The 20,143-nt window shown below is 35.9% G+C and overlaps 1 protein-coding gene across 2 annotated transcripts in view; it reads left to right on the forward strand.

Annotated features, from left to right (window-relative positions):
• Nucleotides 1–20,143, forward strand: part of gtf3c2 (general transcription factor IIIC, polypeptide 2, beta) — a 39,610-nt gene that overhangs the window by 7,367 nt on the left and 12,100 nt on the right. For both annotated transcript variants that reach the window (XM_066676098.1, XM_066676097.1), the window contains exons 3-10: nt 929–1,217; nt 1,424–1,688; nt 3,082–3,176; nt 3,743–3,820; nt 7,161–7,259; nt 8,420–8,644; nt 9,576–9,687; nt 9,887–9,998. In XM_066676098.1, the coding sequence (XP_066532195.1) occupies nt 929–1,217; nt 1,424–1,688; nt 3,082–3,176; nt 3,743–3,820; nt 7,161–7,259; nt 8,420–8,644; nt 9,576–9,687; nt 9,887–9,998 (1,275 nt within the window). The remainder of the gene's footprint in view (nt 1–928; nt 1,218–1,423; nt 1,689–3,081; nt 3,177–3,742; nt 3,821–7,160; nt 7,260–8,419; nt 8,645–9,575; nt 9,688–9,886; nt 9,999–20,143) is intronic.

Consider the following 20,143-nt stretch of genomic DNA (forward strand, 5'->3'; position numbering starts at 1 on the left):
GTAATGAAGACATGGCAGTGAAGTACCCAGTGTGTTTCCTCATTCAAGACATTAAATCTGCTGCATGCGAACATATCTCTAACAGTTTTGCCATACACATGCAATGGGCTGTCAAAACCTTTCCTGTCTTCTATGCAGCTGACCAGGTTTTTGGTTTGACTTGCACAGATGTCTAACCTTGGTGAATGTCAGAGTGATTGTCACTGGCAATGCTATCTGCCTTTAATTTAATTAGGTCATCGCTTGTTTTAGTCCCAGTTTTACTGTTTCTCTTTTAAAATCTGTAAAATTGTTATTGACAGAAATCAGTGGATCCACAAACACTCTAAGAAACCTTAGCAAGTTCTCAAGATTATTTAGCATTGGAAAATTCCTTATATTGATGGAATAAATATTGAGTGGTCTTATGTCTGCTTTTTCTTTTTTTAATGGTTCTAAATGGCACCAAAAATGGTCCTTTTGTTATTGCAAGCTTAATGTTGTAACATACGTAAAAACGTCTTATATATATATAGGACTATATACATATATATTTTTCATCAGTCTGAGGAACGTTTCTTGATTTAAGTGCACAAATTAAAACATATTTCTTAAGACTATACTAAACAAAGCTGATTGTTTTGCCACGCAGTTTGACTGAAGTGGCATGTCTCTGCAGGTAAGTGACAATACATACATTCTATTAAATTAACATTTAGAGAAAAATGTATAGACAAAGTAATATGATAAACATACATATGCAGTAAATTGGTATTTAAATATTCAGCTCTTCTTAAATACAGTATTCCCATGCTATTATATGTTGTTAAGCAATTGTCAGCCAATACATTTAGGATATCAATAACGCCATGTTTCCCTACCAGCAACTACGCCTTGCTTATCCGTTGTTAATATGGTGCTACTGTAAACCTACATTTTGCATTTGCAGGACAGACAGCAGACTCTCAACTTTTCTCAGATGATGACCAATCGACTGTACCACCAGGGAGCAGAAAACGCAGAAAGAGACGCAGAAAAAGGATAGGTTATATTAGGAAGAAATCTTCCACTTCAAATGCTGAACCAAAAAAAGAAACCAAGCCCAGGGCTCCAGTAAAAAAGAGGCTAAAAATCTTCAGTGAACCTGTTCAGACTCCTCTAGAACATGAAGACTATGCTGTTCCAGAACCCCCTGAGATGACTCCAGGTGGCCGCCCAAAGAGGAGAGCTGCCAAAGCGTATGATTCTTATAATTTTGTTTCTGTTAAAAATATAAAATTCAAGGTACCATGTAGGAGTAGTTTTGTTAACATAAGAAATACATTTGTATAATTAATACATCAAAACATCCAGCATTGTTAAGTCACAAAAATCTGTTTATATTAAATTGACATGATGCCTTTCTTTATTTCTACCTCTGATTGAATTTCTGAAATTTCCACAGTGCTCTGGAGTATCTACACACTATCACAAAGGATCTTGAAGATTCGACATCTGGGAAGAGAGAGAGAGACAGCCTAGTGCAGTCAGACAGTCCTGCTTCTAGAAAAGGCCCAGGAAGGGCTAAAGTGCAGAAAAGGAAAGCACCAGACTACAACAGTGACCTGTGTGATGACGCTGACTTCGAACCTGAGAGTAATGAAGAGCTGGAGAGTGAAGAAAATGATGAGGAAGACTATGAAGATGAGATATCAGCTGTGCAGAATAAAGTAAGGATGTAATTTTGTCTTAATTTTTAGCAAGTTTCTTCATAACTCACTCATCACCAGTCACAAAACATGAGTTTTTTTGGATTTGGATTGTGGAATTTAGTTTTTTTGTATGTACCAGTGATTTGGCAGGGTGAGGGCAAGCATTACTGCTTCTTTTTGACATGCTGTTAATACAGCTCAGTGCATTTGAGCCTTACTTGTCCAGATCTACTAAGCAAGCTGACCAACACCCGCATTATGCTTGTGATTAGGGCAGGAGGGCCATCTTTCTTACCCAGAGAAAGAATTTTTGGCTTAATGGGAAATTAACTGTTGATGTCTTGTTGATAGGGCCAATGCTTAAACAAGGGCTGAATGATTTGTGGAAAATGTCAAATTAGGGCTGGGCAATGTGGTCAAAATTTATATCACAATATATTTCTTAATGGCAGCACAGTGGTGCAGCAGGTAGTGTCACAGTCACACAGCTCCAGGGACCTGGAGGTTGTGGGTTCGATTCCTGCTCTGTGTGACTGCCTGTGAGGAGTTGGTGTGTTCTCCCCATGTCTGTGTGGGTTTCCTCCGGCTGATCCAGTTTCCTCCCACAGTCCAAAAACGCATATCGGTGGGTGGGTTGACGACTGAAGTGTCTGTAGGTGTGTGTTGCCCTGTGAAGAACTGGCGCCCCCTCCAGGGTGTATTCCTGCCTTGTGCCCAATGAGTCCAGGTAGGCACTGGACCCACCGCGATCCTGAACTGGATATATATGTAATATATATAATTATTATATTATTTTTTTAAATTATGGTCCAGCACTGTTCATAATTGTGATTTTTCTCACTAATATTCTTTAATTCGGTTTCTGTGAGGAAACCCACACAGACACAGTTATTTATACCCGAAGTAGGAATTGAACCCACAACCCCAGGAGCTGTGGTGCTACCTGATGCACCACCATGGAGCTTGCAGACTGAGATTAAATATGCATTTTTTTATAGCAAAATAATATATTTTATCAAATGAATGCATGCATGCATGCTCAGGCCAGCTTGTTTTAATAACCAAGAATTCCAAGACTTGACTTTAATTTGGACCACTGAGTGCAGAGTGCCATACTGCCATTTAGTTGTCATTTACACAGAACAATGTTCCTGATTAGTCTGTCCAAGATGAGCTGAATGTCTCAGTTTAAAACCTTAAATAATGTTTTTGACAGTGTAAGCTATAGTTAAAATCTCCAGTGATTTGAAAACTTTACTCTATAAAAACAATTAAACTTTCAGCATTACTGCATCGCTCTAGAGTCCAGCATACGTTTTAATATTTAAGAATACCACCTGTGTTTTATAGTGTGTCTTTTTATTTTGTTAAATGTGCAATTTTATATAATTAGACTTCTTCTTTCTTACAGAAGACTATATACAGACATAAGATGGTTGGAAGTAATGGATTGTCCAACTGTGCTATGCAACCTGTGTGGACAGCCTTTAACAACACAAAAAAATTGTAAGTATTTTCTCCTGGATCAATGTGGGGTTTATTTGTACATTTGTGCATTGTACATTTATGTCTTAATTTCATGGTTGTTTTGAAGAGTAGAGCAGCTTTAGCTTTTGAGTGGCACATCAGTCAAAGTTTTGGCCCTATTATTGGGACATGTCCAGTTCACTTACAACACTTGGAGACCAGAACTATAATCACTAGTGTGAGTGTCTGTTAGCTGACCTAACTGGGCAGTTTGTTTTCTCCTTTAAGCATTTTAAGATGTCTAATATCATTGTGCTAACAGCAGTGTGACAAGCAGTAGTAGGATGTTTCACATGTCTCTGAGGAAGCATGTACTTGCCCTCACTCTCCCAGTTTGTGACTGTAGAAGTCCAAGCTAATGAGTGGAATTAGCCATGAACAAAATGAATAAAAAAAAAAATAAACATATATGCAGCTTACTCAAAGATAAAAGAAAAAAGTGAGCACAGATATGATTTGTGGCCATCATTACGCACTAGTTGTTAGCAGTCAGCTGACCTTTCTTTCTTTCACTATTTGTTTAATTTTTTGTGTACTTTTTCCAGTCGTGAAGAGAATTGCTCTCCCTGGGTCTTTTCTGAGTGGATCCCTTGCATTACTGACTGGCATCACTTGTCCAGCAGGTATTAATCAGAGATGGAATATAGTACTTTGGACATTTCTGACAAGAATTGGAGTACTGCTACTGTGACAATCATTAAACTGAGTGCAAGTATAAGTAAGCAATTTCTGAGGCAAAGGCAAATATAATGTTTTAACATTGGAGCTGTTTTTTTTTTTATTATTAAATTAAATGTTTTATGCCATCTTCTACAAACACAATTTCCATTAAATTTGGGATGTTTTGTAAAGTGAAGAAAAATAAGTAATTTTTTTATATTTATATTATTTTAAGTTTTTAAATTGATTAAGAAGTGAATGTAACTGACTAACTTGATTGTGTTTTGTAAACAACTGATTCTTGCAACACATGCAAAAATGTTGGGACAGGGCAAAAAAAAAAAATATATATATATAAATATATATATATATATATATATATTACATGTAGTACAAATGTGGATATGTTTTTTTTGTTTGTTTGTTTGTTTTTTGTTTTTAAACAATGTACAATTCTCATATATATATATATATCATAATCAGTTTTCAGAGGGTGGCACTAAATTAGTGAAGGAATCTTATGGCATGACAATTGCAGTGAAAATATAGAAACTTTTATTTAACACATTTTTCAGACATCTTCAAAACTATAGACTAATTTTCACAACTTATGTAAACCAGCTACACTCTGTTAATGTTACCAATCTCACACCAGTTTTTTAAAGAAAATTTTATGTTCATATATTTACAACTTATTTAAACAAATAAGAGGTATTTAGAAAGTAGCCAGGGCTGCTTGTCAGTGGTTGTATTGCACTGAAGAAGTCCCAAATATCTTCATTAAATAACAATATTTAAACAAATAAATAATAGCAATAATCATAAATATCAACAATGTGCAACTCCCAGCAATAATACCATTGATACTTTAGCTCAACAGCATTTGCAGTAAGTGTTTGTTTGATCAACGTCCGACAATTTTAAGCCCGAAGTACCTCCAGAGAACAGACAATGGCAAAATTTCTTCTGGGTCATCATCTTCTACTTCTATGTCTGGTACAACTTCTGGTTCAGAAATTTCCCTGTCTGTTTTCATCACCTTCAATAACTCCACTAATACTTGCGTTCCGTTCCATGCGTGTTTAAAACGTGAAAAGCATAAAACTTTTAAAATGCAATGAAAAACGTACCCTGTGAAACAACAGGAAACAAAAACAGGAACAATAATATTTTCTTACCATAAAAAGTAACGATATCTATGTCTTGTGTCATGAAAACATTCTTAGGGCTTTGCTACCTCAAGTGTTTAAAGAAGCAGGAAGAGTAAATAAGAAATGTAAAGATTTTTTATTTAGTAAGATGTTTATTTTATCTTATAGATTAAATTATTTAAAACTAATAAATAAATTCTCTCCCAAGTGCTGAACTGTAAACATATTGCACTTAACCATATGTAGGCTTAGAACAGTGCTTTTAACAGTGGGAAAGCTAGAACGCTTTCAGTTTTGCACTTTAATTCCTACCCAGAATCACTGGACGCAAGGAGAGAACAGTTCCTCAGTTGGAAGTGTTTATTTATTGGCTGTGTTTATTTAAGAGAAGCAGCTTGATCTATGGCATTGAATCTAATTCAAAAGCTGAGAAAATTATTTAGTGTGAGGGGGGGAAAAAAAAACATTTCAGGCAACAAACAGTGCTCTCGCAAACAGCAAAACATTTTTCCCAGAAGGAAAATACACTTTGAGTGAAGAAAAACTCAACTTGTGCCAGGACAGTTAAAAGTTTCTGCGCATGTGTTCTGACTGGGGGTCGCCATACCAGACAATATGCACCCCAAATCACAGAGTGAACAGGAGACTATAACCTATTTAATATATATATTTAATACATACACACAAGCACATTAATTAAACCCTTTATAGTCTTGTTTGCATTCTCAAATTCTTGTGGTCTCCTATTTTCATTTCCGTAATAGCATGAGTGTATGCGCCTGACAACGTGCAGCTGTCTGCTAACCGGGAATGTAAAGGAAGGCTTATTGAGCTCTGTTAACCAAAGCTTATCATCATTATAGAGCAAAAATTATTCACGAAACAACTCTACATTATTTTATCGCCCAGCACTACCTGAAACCCTATTCTCTGAGCCCATGCCCATCTCGGATAGTCCCAAAGACTGTAGGAGCATGTGTTGTAGTCAGGGGAGTCCATGTTTTGGCTTGTTTTCCTTAAAATTTGATGTTGTGTTTTCTGTGTTAGTGACAAAAGGGACCATCCAGACTGTTATCAGATGCAAAACTCAACATCTCTTATGATATGATCATGCATTCGTTGCATTAGTGAGCCCAGCATGGGTGACTCTTTTTATGTGAACGTTTTTCACTTATCTGGAGAAAAACATTGGATCTGGAGAAAGACATAGGCTCCCATCAAGATGACGTCTTATCATGGGAAGTTCAAACTTTCTGCAAGACAATGCCAGACCTCAGTCTGTATGTGCTACAACAGCATGGCTTAATAGACACTTGACTGCATGTGCTTGAATGATCTGTGTGCAGTCCAGATCTGTTTTCTATGGTGCATCAGGATGAGGAGAAACAGGCAACAGCAACCTAAACCACTTTTAATAATTTAGTATCAAGCCAGAATGTGCAAAATTTTTACTTTCAAAACAGTTAGTATGCTAAGTTCCAGAATGGGGAAACAATGTAAATAAAAGGAAAAGTGGTGTAACACAGTGATAAATTTGCCTCTGTTCCAACAATTTTACACTATATTGCAGGCATCAAATTCTAAATGTGGTTATAATCCCTCATGTCATCTGAGGCTGTCCAAGAGAGCTTAGTTGGGCTTGCTAATTGGGTGGGTAGGATGGACTAGCTACCCAGTGTGAACTGTTGTTAATTTACATAACAGATCATAAGATTTAGCATTCTCCTCCAAGTTTGTTGAGTTGTTGATTGGATTGAGTTGTTGAATAGCAGTTGGCTTCACATGTCTTTGAGGAAGCATGTTATTACCCATGTACTGCCAGGCTTGTGGCATTGTGTGTGAGTAGAGGTGTCCTATAAATTTGAATTGACATTGGCTAAACTGATTTAAAACAAAAATTGTAAGTATATATAAAAATGTATCTTAAAATATAGAATAAAATTAAGTACAATAATTTATTTAAGATAAAATCATTTGCTATAAAAATACTAATATTTAATTCTGGTTAAAACAGTGAAGAGAAAAGCTATAATGAGTGCTTGTAATTCTCAATTATTTATTTCTCTGGTATACTTTTATATGTGGTATATGGTATGTTTTATATTATTTGGCATGTTAAAAAGAACTGACATTTTTTTTTTTCTAATTTCAGTGAGGCAGAAATATATCTACCCCAAGAGAAGGAATCTGCGACTTTCATAATATCTCGTGAAGGAATCAAAGATAAGCATTCTCTACTTACAATTAAAAGGTAATAGATAAAATTCTAATGATTAATATGGTAATATGATTTAAAAATATAAAATCAGCAGGTAGTGTCGCAGTCACACAGCTCCAGGGGCCTGGAGGTTGTGGGTTTGATTCCCACTTGGGGAAAACTGTCTGTGAGGAGTTGGTGGGTTCTCCCCGTGTCCGCGTGGGTTTCCTCCTGGTGCTCCGGTTTCCTCCCACAATCCAAAAACACACGTTGGTAGGTGGATTGGCGACTCAAAAGTGTGCGTGCGTGCTGCCCTGTGAAGGACTGGCGCCCCCTCCAGGGTGTATTCCTGCCTTGCGCCCAATGATTCCAGGTAGGCTCTGGACCCACGGCGACCCTGAGCTGGATAAGCGGTTACAGATAATGAATGAATGAATGTAATAATTGGTCTAGGAATTAAACCAGATTTGGTGTTCAAGATGGGAAAACATTCATCTTTGTACATCACCGTTGAGGTACACTGTTGTAACATAGTCAGAGATCATCCTTAATTTATTTTATTGCCAGTCAAAACAGAAATCAACAGAGGTATTCTTCTACACTTCCATAATTCAGTCTTAAAAATTTGTTGAATTTTCTGTTTCGTCACAATACAGGTAATTCCAATTCTGGGAACAATGGCTTCTTTGTTTGATTTGTATATTTTCTTTCCTTTTACTTATTTTTCTAATTAACAGCAACACATCCTTTCAGTTCCAAGGATGGAAAGAAATAGCTTTGAGGTGTTTTTGTTTTTTAATTTTCAATAAGATCTGACACAGGAAAGGAACTTGATTTTCTCCAAAGACAAATTGTAGGCACATTTTTCATCTCAAATATAAAAACTTGGTGCTCTGATTCATGCTCTGATGTTTTCCGAGTTATCTGTCTTTCTTCAAGATGAATTGCAGGATTACAGTAAATGTTAAAGATGTTTAAATGATGTTTTGACTTCATAGGCCGCATATTGGTTATACTTTGGATTTCAGAACTACAAATAAGAGTTGTTGAAAACAAACGAAACAAAAAATTCAAGCTAGTTAACCAACTTTTGCTGTTCACACTGCATTTAAAAGATTAGTCACAAATGGGAACAATGGACTTCAGTCACTTTCTGCTCTAGGTTTTTTGTTTTGTTTTGTTTTTTCGATTTTATTCATAGCAATACATTGCAGGTTTGAATCCTTGTTGCCACATGCGGATAGATGGGATTCCCTTTTCTTTGCTGGGGGTCCTGTCTGGGCCATGGAGTGGTGTCCTTTACCTGATGGTGCTGCAGAAATACAGTATGCTGCCCTCTATTGCAACAAAGGCATGGATGACAGGCATAAAATGGATGTCCCCTTTACAGAACAGGCATTACTCCAAATATGGGACCTGGGCCAGCTCCAGATGAGTAGGTGAGTACTTTTTCAGGTATAGTTTGAGATATGATTACATGAAAGTTCTAAAAAAATAAAATAATAATAATTGAAAAACAAATTCCCTGGCAGTTTATTATTTAAATTGAGGTTTTGCTCAGTATGTCAATCACCTTGATAAGTGTTGGGACAGAGAAGATTCAGTGCTGACAGAACATTTTTTGGGTTACTGTTTCTGTCTGGAAATTTTTGTCAAATCTAATGATTACTGCAGAAAGCAAATGGAATTATATGTTTATCACCTTCCAATTGATTCCAGAAACATGGTATGTAATACATTTTCAAATGTAAAGATTTAATAGGTTACAACCCAATGCTATGCCAAACTTTAATTTTCCCCTTTTAAATTTCTCTGTTTGGAAATAATCATATTTTTGTAACTGAATTGTGAGATCTTCTTTACTGCTTATTGGCGAAAACTAGACTTTCTGTATAACTAGAGTTGTTATACAAGTAATAAGTTGCTGTCTGCTTAGTGCAAGACTTAACACTAGGTAGCATTTTACCTTAAAAATTACAGCTTTAGAATCATTGAGATGATCCACTGACATGCAATAGAGAGAATAGAGCCTCTGTCATTGTTACAATGGGCCAAGCACTGCAGAAAATGCACTATGTAATTGCTGGAAGAGGGTAGTGACACTGACTGTGTTACTGCAGTGCTAAGAATGATCCACCACCCAAATAATAATTGCTCTGTGTGGTCCTGAGCATTGAAGAGCAGGGTGACAAGGAGCCTAACAATATATGCAGAACAACAGAGATTTTAACTAGCTTGGTCAGTGGAGTTAAATTGAATGAACAGTAGTGTAGAAACAAGGAGGTGCTGTTATTATTATATGTTTTTATATTTGTATGTATGTGTGTAAAACCTTTCCTATTTTATTCTTTTATTTTCGCTTCGTCTCAGACCAGCGTCTTCTCCACAGTTAGCCTACGCTTTGGCTGTGGATGATGGCTGCATATGGGACATGAAATGGTGTCCTGCAGGAGCTTGGGAACTGCCTAATACCGACAAGAAGGTAAAGAAACCTCTTTAAATTCACAGACAATGACAAGTAAACACATGCATTTGATGTTGTATTTCCTGGTATTAGATAAATGCTTCATCCAAAAATGCTATTGTTGCTGAAAATGAATAACATTAGGCACATCAAATCTGAAACATAATTGTATTAAAAATTAAACGTTTTCAAAATAAATAACTTTCATTTTTTACAGACCTTTCAAATGCCGCGATTAGGACTAATAGCTGCAGCTTTTTCTAATGGAACCATTGCTGTTTATAGTTTACCACACCCAGAGGCCCTAAAGCGTCAAAATAAAGCCTCAGGTGAGTGTTTATAAGTGAAATAATATCACTGTGTAAATACACATACTGTGTGCTTCATGTTTCTTCTTGAGTTATACACTGCAAACATGAAATTTTTGCATGCAAAAATCTAATTGATATAGATATATTTCTCATGGTGAAATTGTTTTAAGAATATGAAGACTTGCTGCTTAAGACAAAACAATTATCTTCCAGTAGAGTATTTTCTAGTTCCTCTATGTTAAATAACTTTATTACAATATGGCTAAAATCAAGTAAAATTATTATCTCCTAGTGTTTCTTTTTCTGACAGAAGAGGGCAGTAAAATAAAGCAAATAGCGTTGCTGCAGCTGGAGCCTGCAGTGTTCAGTTATGAAACACTAATATTTAAATTCCAGATATCTTTCACCAGTTTTATTCACATAATTACATAGTTTAATATATAATTGATCCTCCCCAAATGTAATTATTATATTAGGTAGATAAGTTGTAAAGTGATTTTCAAAATTCAAACCTCCTGTACTTTAGACATTTTATGGTATATGCATGGTATTAAAAATTGCTGTTGTGATTTCATCAAAACATAACCTTAACGTTAAATAATTTTGAAAATGCATGTTAGAAGAATATATATTACTGCATTTGTTACGAATTTCTTTAAGGAAAAAGATTTGCACCAATTTGTACTGTTCTTGATGAAAATTGGATGATTTAAATATGTGGTTTCGGAATTGGTGATCATGAACATAGCATATTAATATTAATGCAGGAGAATGATTGAACTGTGTGTGTGAATTACTATTCTATGTTATGCTAAAACACTTAAACATATTTGAACACCTAGTACTTTCAGCCATGTATTTTTATTTCTTTCACTACCTACACAAATATTTAGTTTTCTAGAAGTTACGTGTTTGTCAGCAAAACATTTGTTTATATTTTTCAAAACCTAAAATGAATTAAAGTATATATATATTAAATATATATAATATTTAATTATTGATTAGTATTAGAAATAAAGCAGTTACTTAGTTGCATACATCTTTAATTTTTTTTTTTTTTTTTTTTTTTGGTGCAGTATTTGGGCAGTGCCTCTAACAGTCTGTTTGGATAGCTTTGTAAATTATGAAGTGCATTTACTGAAGCTGTTATTGTAGGAGAAATTTAGCTCTGTCTAATTCTCTGGTCCAATATACACTGATGTGAACTTGACAATGTAAATTGACAATATTGTGCCATGAGTACACTTATGATTCTCATGCTTAACCGTTTAGACATTTTGGTGGTCAGCCTTTTATTGCATTTATTGCTACCTTTCTGTATGTGAGCATATACAAATACTGAAGTGCTCCTGAGGAGCCACATTTATCACTGTCTTTAGACAAAGTAAGAGAGTCACATAGGTGAGAAATTTAGAGTAAAATTATTCTCTATGTGCTTTTAATTACAATTTTCTCCCTCTTTTCTGACCAATCTATTCTATAGTGATAAGGCCTGTTTATGTGCTATTAATACAACGGTGTCCATTCCACCTTTGTCTCTGATAAAGCGTACTGCATTTTCTCTCCGGAACCAAGCATTGATTATATTCCAGTGTATCTGTCCATTATGCCTGACCCATCAGTCATCTTTATAGCTCAGCATTCAGTATTCTGTATGAATAGCTCATGATGATGGGTCATGACATAAAGTGTCAGTGCCGCATTGACCCCCGGGCCATTTAATAGAAGTTGGAGTGCTGTTTGAAAATGGATGTGGAGTGTGGTAGCTCATGGGTGAACCACAAATACTTTGGTGACAGTTATGGATGAGTCTGGACCAAGGGAGCCAGTTATGTTTGTGTATGTGTTGATCTGTGGGGGTTTACACGGTTTTTGATTGGACTCTTCTTCCAAAGTGTCCTTGATTTCCCACTGTAAAATAACTATTATCCTTAGGTTAATAATATCAATGAATTAGATTAATTGAGTATCCAGCAATCATATCCAGGCAAAATATACTCTGAGCCAGGAGCATGCAAAATATCAGCATCTGATCGAATGGAGTGTGGAGTGTGGATGGTGGATGGAAGCTTCTTCTAATTTAAAATGTCCAAGTTCAAGCCCCCTTGGAATCCATTTTGAAATTTTATGGTTTTTTTGGTATAATTCTAATCTTGGGTGTTATGTGAAACGTTCAGCAAAATATAAATAAAAAAAACAGAAATATGATAAATGGCTCCTCAAAAATGACCAAAATACGCTCCTCAGAGCTCTCTATGAAAGATGTGGGCATGGTCCAATATACTAATAAACGTGTATGACTGACAGCTCTCTATCATTGGAGAACAGAATGCTGTTTACGGTACCATGGCAACACACAGAGAGTCGCTGGTTGTTTTTTTTTGTTGTTTTTTTTCTCCTCCCTCCTCTCTGGGTTTTTACTTTGAAAAGCATTGTTGTCATTTTTAAAATTGGCATTATACAGCTGTTCACCTACGGACATCTTTTTGTTTTTTGTGTCTGTGGTGTGGTTTCGTGTGATTATTTTATATTAGTATATTACATATATTTTAATATAATTGCACGAACTGTATACCTTCTAGAGTGTCTCCAAATTGGTGCTTTCCCCTGCTGCTACTCTGCTGTACTGCCAACCAAGTGTGGCTCTTATCCCTGCTGCTACTTTACTGTAGACGCTGACCCAGTGTGGCTGCTATCTCCTCTGATACCCCATTAAACACACTAACCGAGTGTTGCTGCTATCTCTGCTGTACTCAGACTTAATCCATTTTATGCTCATTATGTATTGTTTTGTGTTTTCTATTCTGTGTATTGCTCTGTTTGTCTTTCACTCTTTCCCCATAGCTTGGTGAATAGCTGGATAGTTAGCTAGCTCACTAATGGCTCCTAAGCGTTAGCTCACCGGGCTCTTCTACTCAGAGAGGAGGCGTTATTATGGTAGCCTTGTGATAGGTCAGGGTAAAGCTGAAATAAGCATTACCCACTTTTAGGACTGTCCATTCTACTTAGAGAGGAGAGCAGTACTGATCATTTTTGAGGAGAGATTGATCATATTTCTGTTGTGTTTTTTATTTAAACTTTTATTTAAGATGAACATTTCATATAATACCCAAGTTTAGAATGATAAAAAAAAAAAATTCAAAAAGTTTAATTCCCTATTAAACTTAAGACACATGTCCAAAATATTAACTCTACAGGAAAAGTAAGAAGTTTGTGTAAAGATTATATTCCAAGGAATATTGTACCATTAATCTTGAAATGTTCATATAGTGTAAAGGACTACTGCTGTATTCAAATTATGTAGTATCTAAAAATCTACAAATGTGTGTGTGTGTGTGTGTGTGTACGCACAATATCATTGCACATCAACCCATTAACCCCAACACCACAGCTTGGATCTGCTGCTGTTATTGTCTCAAATTAGTAATTGTCTTAGGTTACTTTAGTTAGCTGAGCCATTTTATACACACTAGCACATGCTTGAGAACTGTTCCCTTGAAGCCATGTATGGTACACTCATTGTCTCTAGTTCTCCTTCACCATTCTTTTCAGGCCAATCTGCTTCTGTAGATAAGCTTCCACCAGCACACATTCATTACTTAACCATCTCCATTTTTCATTGCTGTCAGCATGTTCTTTTCTTTTTCTCTGTTTCTGTTTTCTGAAAGCATTGATCCTGTGGGAAGCCTCAAGAGTCTTATAATTACAGTGGTCTTAGGCTAACCATACACTAGAAGACTTTGAAATGACTTTTAAACTCTAACGTGTGACACCTTCTCATATCTAAAGGCAATGTAATCGCAAATTATGATTTTGCTGAGAATCTTGCAGTGTCACTAATTGACTGCAGCTAGATTCCCCAGTGTCACGGTGGTAGAACACATCGAGACTTTAAAACCACTGTACCACCTTTTAAAGGTATATTTACACTGTTTGTACCTTTTGTGACAATAATGTGCCTGTACAATACATTTTTATTTTTATTTTTTTCGGACAGTGCTAGGTTGGATCTCTGACAGCCTGAACCACTTCACCCACAGTCAGTTTTACTAGTTTTACACTTCTACATTCTAATTGCCAACTCATCAAATACAGCTGCTTGCTCAGGAATTATATTTTGACTTGCAAGTTAAGGGTGCCTAGTACGACGTACATAATGGTAAATCACCCAATATTTAAGTAATCACCCTCACATGAACATAATGCCAAATGTGCACTTTTTGTACATTACATACAGCACTTCTCATCACTATGTTCCAAGACCTTATTAAAGACATCACTCCAGAGGCTGAATCTATTAGTTGCAGGGTGGGGCTGAAAAGTGGGGAAGAATTTGGGTGGCAGGATGGGATGGTTGAGATAAAAATTTCTGCGTAAACTAAACTGGGTTTATCCCACCATTTACTACAAATGTAATATAGAGTTAGTCCATGCCGCTAAACACAGCCGATCTGTAAAAACTTGTTTAGCTATTTATAATTATTTAAATTGCTTTGCATTTCTGAATGTATAAATAAACAGAAAATGCTTAGTATACACAGACACACACATGGATCGCTGGCAACCATCCCCGACACTTGGGGATCAGTAGGGGTATAGTTGTGGGATTAATAGTACCATACATTCACTCCCATTATATGTGTACTCTTAGAATTATTACTGTATGCATGTGTGCGTATTTATTTTTTTGTTTACTTTTGTTATTGTAGCAGTGGTGTTCTTCATGTATGGGAAAATTAACTCCGGTTTCTCATATGTACTATATTGCCAAAGGTATTCACTCATACATCTGAATTATTTAATTTAGGGGTTACAGCAACTTCCATGGCCACAACAGTTTCCATGACTAAACAGTTGCATCCAAACTTTACGACACCAAGCACAACTCAAAATGTCAGATACAGTGATGTAAAGCACTGCGTTACTGGACTCTAGAGCAGTGAAAACATGTTCTCTGGAGTGACAAATCACACTTTTCTGTCAAACAATGCAGCTGGCAAGTCTGGGTTTGGCTGTTGCCAGGAGAACTGTGCTTGTGTGACTGCATTATGCTAAGTATAACGTTTGGTGGAGGGGGGTTACGGTGTCGGGAAATTGTTTTTTGTTTTTTTTTCTCTTCCCCCCCCCTCAGGATTTGGGCTTGGCCCATTAGTTTCAGTGAAAGAAACTCTTAATGCTTCAGCATTCCGTTTCATGCTCTCAACTTTGTGGGAACAGTTTAGGGATGGCCCCTCCTTGTTCCAACATGACTGCACACCAGTGCACAAAGCAAGATCCATAAAGACATGGATGAGGGAGTTTGGTGTGGAAGAACTTGCCTGGCCTGCACAGAGCCTGACCTCAACCCGATGTGGACACTTTTGGAATGAATTAGAGCGGAGAGTACGAGCCAGGCCTACTCATACTACACCAGTGTCTAACCTAACAAATGTGCTTCTGGAAGAATGGCTCCATAAACACACTCCTTGTGGAAAACCTTCCTAGAAGAGTTGAGGCTGTTATAGCTGCAATGAGTGGGCCAGCATCATATTAAACCCTATGGATAAAGAATGTAACCTCACTAAAATTATGCATGCAAAGGCAGACGAGGGAATTTTTTGGTAATAATGTGTATGTAATGTTGCTTCCATTATGCTTTCTATTTTAGTCAGTTGACAAGAATGGAAATTCCCTAGTAGCTGTACCTATGTTAATTTATAAACAAGTTTAAAAACTAATTATTATTAGGCCAGTGAAAATACTGACATAATTTCATTTATTAGCAAACAAATAGACAGGAAATATGGCATATCCATTTGTTTATTATGTAAAGTCTTAATGAATATTATGGGTAAGGTAGACAATGGTTTTATGTATCATGATTAAGAATAAGGACTGAAAACACACTTTACTTTTTAAAAGGAAGATGTTACCTGCCCTCAAAGGCTTCTCTTTGTTATTGTAATGGCTGCTCGTGGAGGTGTCCTTTTATTACTGCAGAAATTGCCTCTCGCACTTCACCAACTGGACATCTCCCAGCTCTCTGTTGTTCTCTCTCATTTTTTCCTGCACTATTTCTCTCCCACATTCTTGCTGGGTCTCTTCGGCCTGGTTCAGTGAGCCAGCTAATCATTCCTGCTAGAAGAACTGACTCTGCTCAATGGAAGTAACCCCCCCACCTTAATGCAGGTTGGACACACCTGGGTGCCCTTCTACAGATACATGCCATTTCTGGTGACTAAAGTCTGCTATGTATACTATTGTGTGGGTGTGAAAGTGTTTGTATCAAATATCAAGTACAGTAGCCAAAGTTTAATTTTCTTCAAAAACTGCCTATAAAAATAAGGGTTGAGGAAGGAAACAGAACACATTTGATAGCAAATTACACAGGTGCTTTAACAAACTATCAGATATTGCCTGGTTAGTGTATCGACATTTTTGTCTTTATTTCAAGCTTCTTTTCTTTTTTAGAGACTTCATAGCAAGAAATACTTCTAAAAGAGAAATTAATATTAAATATATGAAATTATTTTCAGAATTTTAAAAGTACTGTATGCCTCTGGTATTTGCTTTAAAAATGTGCTACAGGGTAATAAATATGTTTGGTTTCCAATCAAGGAAGGGAACATTAATTCAGCAACGACTGTTCACAATTAACCTATTCAGTCCCTGTTCACACAGATAAATATATTTTTAAAATGAAGGGTTTTTTTCCTGCATTTTGGCCTCCCATCCACATGAAAATAATGTTTTAGGACACTGAATATTGTGGTTTTTGAAAATATGTTCCAGAGTGGGGATATTTGAAAACATCGTTGTCAGTGGTCTCACGTGTGTGTGGACATCTTAGCTTATCTGATATGCTGACATCACACAGCATGCCTGACACTGGCTGAAATAGGGAGAGAGAATTTTGGGTTTGACTGTCCTAGGACAAGGTGGGGTTTTTTTTCACACACTTTTTTGTTGTTGTTGTTTGCGGGAGCACTGTTTGTTGACTGATGTTCTTCAAACAAAATTTTCTCCGCTCGTGAATTTTTAATTGGGTCCGAGGCCATAGATCTGGCTTCATCTCTTAAATAAACACGACCAATAAATAAATACTCCCAAGTGCAGAAATGTTCCCGCCTTGCACTCCTTGCAATTCTGAGTAGGCTCCAGACCCACGGCGACCCTGAATTGGATAAGGGTTACAGACAATGAATGAATGAATGAATGAACGTGTGGAACTGAAAACATTCTAACTATTCTAAGCCCCCTTGGAAAACATTCTAACATTCTAAACATGCCCCAAGAATGTTTTCATGACACAGGACATGGATATAATTTCTCTTTTGTGGTAAGAATATTGTTATTGTTCTAGTGAAATCTTTCCTTGTGAATTTGAGGGCATGCTATGTGCACATCTATATAGGTTATATCTGGATATTAAATTGTAATATTGTATAGTAAGGAACATTCGGTGTATTTAGTCTACAATTTTAGAAGGATGTCCTCTGTCATAGTGTGACAAAATGTAATATTGTGATAAATATTGAGATTAATAAATATAGAAAAATGTATCATGATAACATATTTGGCCATATTGCCATATCTATCACCCAGAATATTGTTCTTGATGATCAACCATTTTCGGTCATTGACAACCAGGGATTTCTGCACCTTCTTGATTTTAGAGCCCAAGTACGAAATTCACAGCCGTTATTGTATAACGGAAACCTTAGAAAGGTGCAAAACACTGTGCAAATGCATATTCAGAGCTTGTTGCATCCCATGATATTAATCTATATTTAGGAATATAGGGGGAATGGTGTCTATGCATCCCTAGTTTGGACAGGAATAGTTTCAAAAATGGATAGTGGAATATCTCAGTTTTTAAAACTATCCTGGTTCATGTGGACAAGGCCTAATTTGCACATCAATTTGCATGATGATGCCAAAAATTTTCAAAAATATGCTGACATAGGGCCATTAAAAAACTCACATTTTTAGCTTTCTCACTTGAATTGCATAGTGAGCAACACCACTGCTGAAATATTTGCTAAATATTAGTAAAAAAAAAAAATGTCTTGTGATCTTGTTCAGTCTGTCATTAAGATGTGGATTTTAATGTAAAACTTTAAAAACAAAAAAGTTTTAAAATACAAATTATTAATTAACAGTTGTATTCCTTAACAACTGCAACAAGGTATTAGGTAAATGGAGGAAAATGTACACTTTTGTCTGGGCTAGCTATTGTGAACCTAAGAAAGATAATTAGGATTTCCTTTTCTCTCTCTCTCTCTTTAGTTCTTTTTGTGGGTGTCATGTGAAAAGGATGTAAATGGGGAAACAGGCTCCTCCTCTTCTCTCTTTCAATGGAAATTATTTACTGGCTTGTTTTCCATCAGACAAGGATCTATAATTGAAATGACAAAAAAGATGCATCGCTACGCAGTTGTTAGTGTTTGAAGCCATGAATTTCAGCCTCGTCGTTGACAGCCTTTTCCCTGGGGACTGTCAATCAGAAAAGCCATATTCAACCGAGGGGAAGGGCTTCAGAGCCTGCACCAGTAGGACGAAAGGTGCTGTGCTTTATCGACCTGATCGACCATTCACCGTGGTGTATGACTCTGACCTAAAGTCCTTTCATCACACAAACACAGACCCACATTAATGAATGCATACACTCACAAAGTCACACCACTGACTCTCTTGTGTCCTCTGTTTTTTCTAAGCTTTTTGTATTCTGAATATAAGTACAGTCTAATTAATCAGACTGTAGGTGCCTGAAATTGGAAAATGCTCCAAAAATGGAAGTCTGTATTAATAAATAGGTGGAAAAAAGATAAATACCTAATAATGTATTCATTTTACATGCTTCTTAGTGTTTCCTGGCTTCTTTTGATTTGGCATATTACATGAAATTGTATGATACTGAGAATGGCAGTCTTTCTGTGATTCTTTGTCCAGTTAACAAATAAACTGTTGCAAAACTGTTTTGTCAATGATCATAGTTTACAACTAATGGTCAGAAATAGACTGTGCACACAGTAGACACAATTAAATTGTCTTTTCTCAGATGCAGTCAAAACACAATAGAGCTGTACATAATTAATATAAGAATAAGCTTTGCCTAACTACATTATTCGAAATTAAGGCCAACCTGTTGTAGCTGTTCAGATTAACTGGTCTAACATAACCAGTTACTTGATTTTGAATTAAGCCTAGGCCTATGTTTTATTAAGAAGAGTTTGATGGAGTTGGTTTTTGTATGCACTTTGCAGTAAGAAAGATTTGTGGTATGACACTACATGTCTTTAATGAAGTACAACTTTGTGTCATTTATTTTTGTTTGCGCAGTACTCTTTAGTCCTATAGACTGTGACTGAATACAACTTCAGCACAACTGAAGTTTTATTTAGCTTTTATTTTCTTTTGTTACACATATCTAAACTGAGACACAGTAGTATGTGAGTACATGTCTTATATTTGTGACTACAGCTCCCTAATCTATTACAAATCCAATTTTGTGTTTTTTGTAGGTTTAGTATTACTGTCTAGTATGTGAGTGAATAAAACACCCTTAGTTTTCTTGTCCCAGCAGTTTTTAACATAAGTACATTTAGCATAAAATGTGTTCACCATTTTAATTGTAACATGTCACTTAAAAACCCTTATTTTCTATAACATATACACAGCTTTAATAATAATGAAACAATTAATAATGATAACTGTTTAATAATTTAACAGCTCTAATGTTATATATATATAATGTTATATATTATATATATTTAATTTATAAATATATTTAACATGATTAATATTAATATAACATTCATTTTGTTGCATTAGTGTGTCCTTGAAATTAATAAGAGTATTTTTCAGTGTTTTGTTCATATTGCCAAGAATATATTATTGCCAAAAAAAAAAACCCTGAAATATTGTGATATTATTTTAGGGCCATATCGCCCACCCCCCAATGTCTAGACTCTGTCAGCAACTGCCATCAGATTTGCACTCCATAGTATTTGAATCAGTGAAAATGGAGAAGCCATGCTCTACCATGATTCCCCCACAGCTTGTGTCTATAAATGTCAAAATCAGGCTTTTATTTGTGCATCATTAATTTTGATACACCTTGTATAATTTTATACATATTCCAAAAAATTATTGCTTATTTTAAGCATTATTCACAGTAAAGG

Source organism: Hoplias malabaricus, chromosome 7 (assembly GCF_029633855.1).
Source record: "Hoplias malabaricus isolate fHopMal1 chromosome 7, fHopMal1.hap1, whole genome shotgun sequence".
NCBI lineage: Eukaryota > Metazoa > Chordata > Actinopteri > Characiformes > Erythrinidae > Hoplias > Hoplias malabaricus.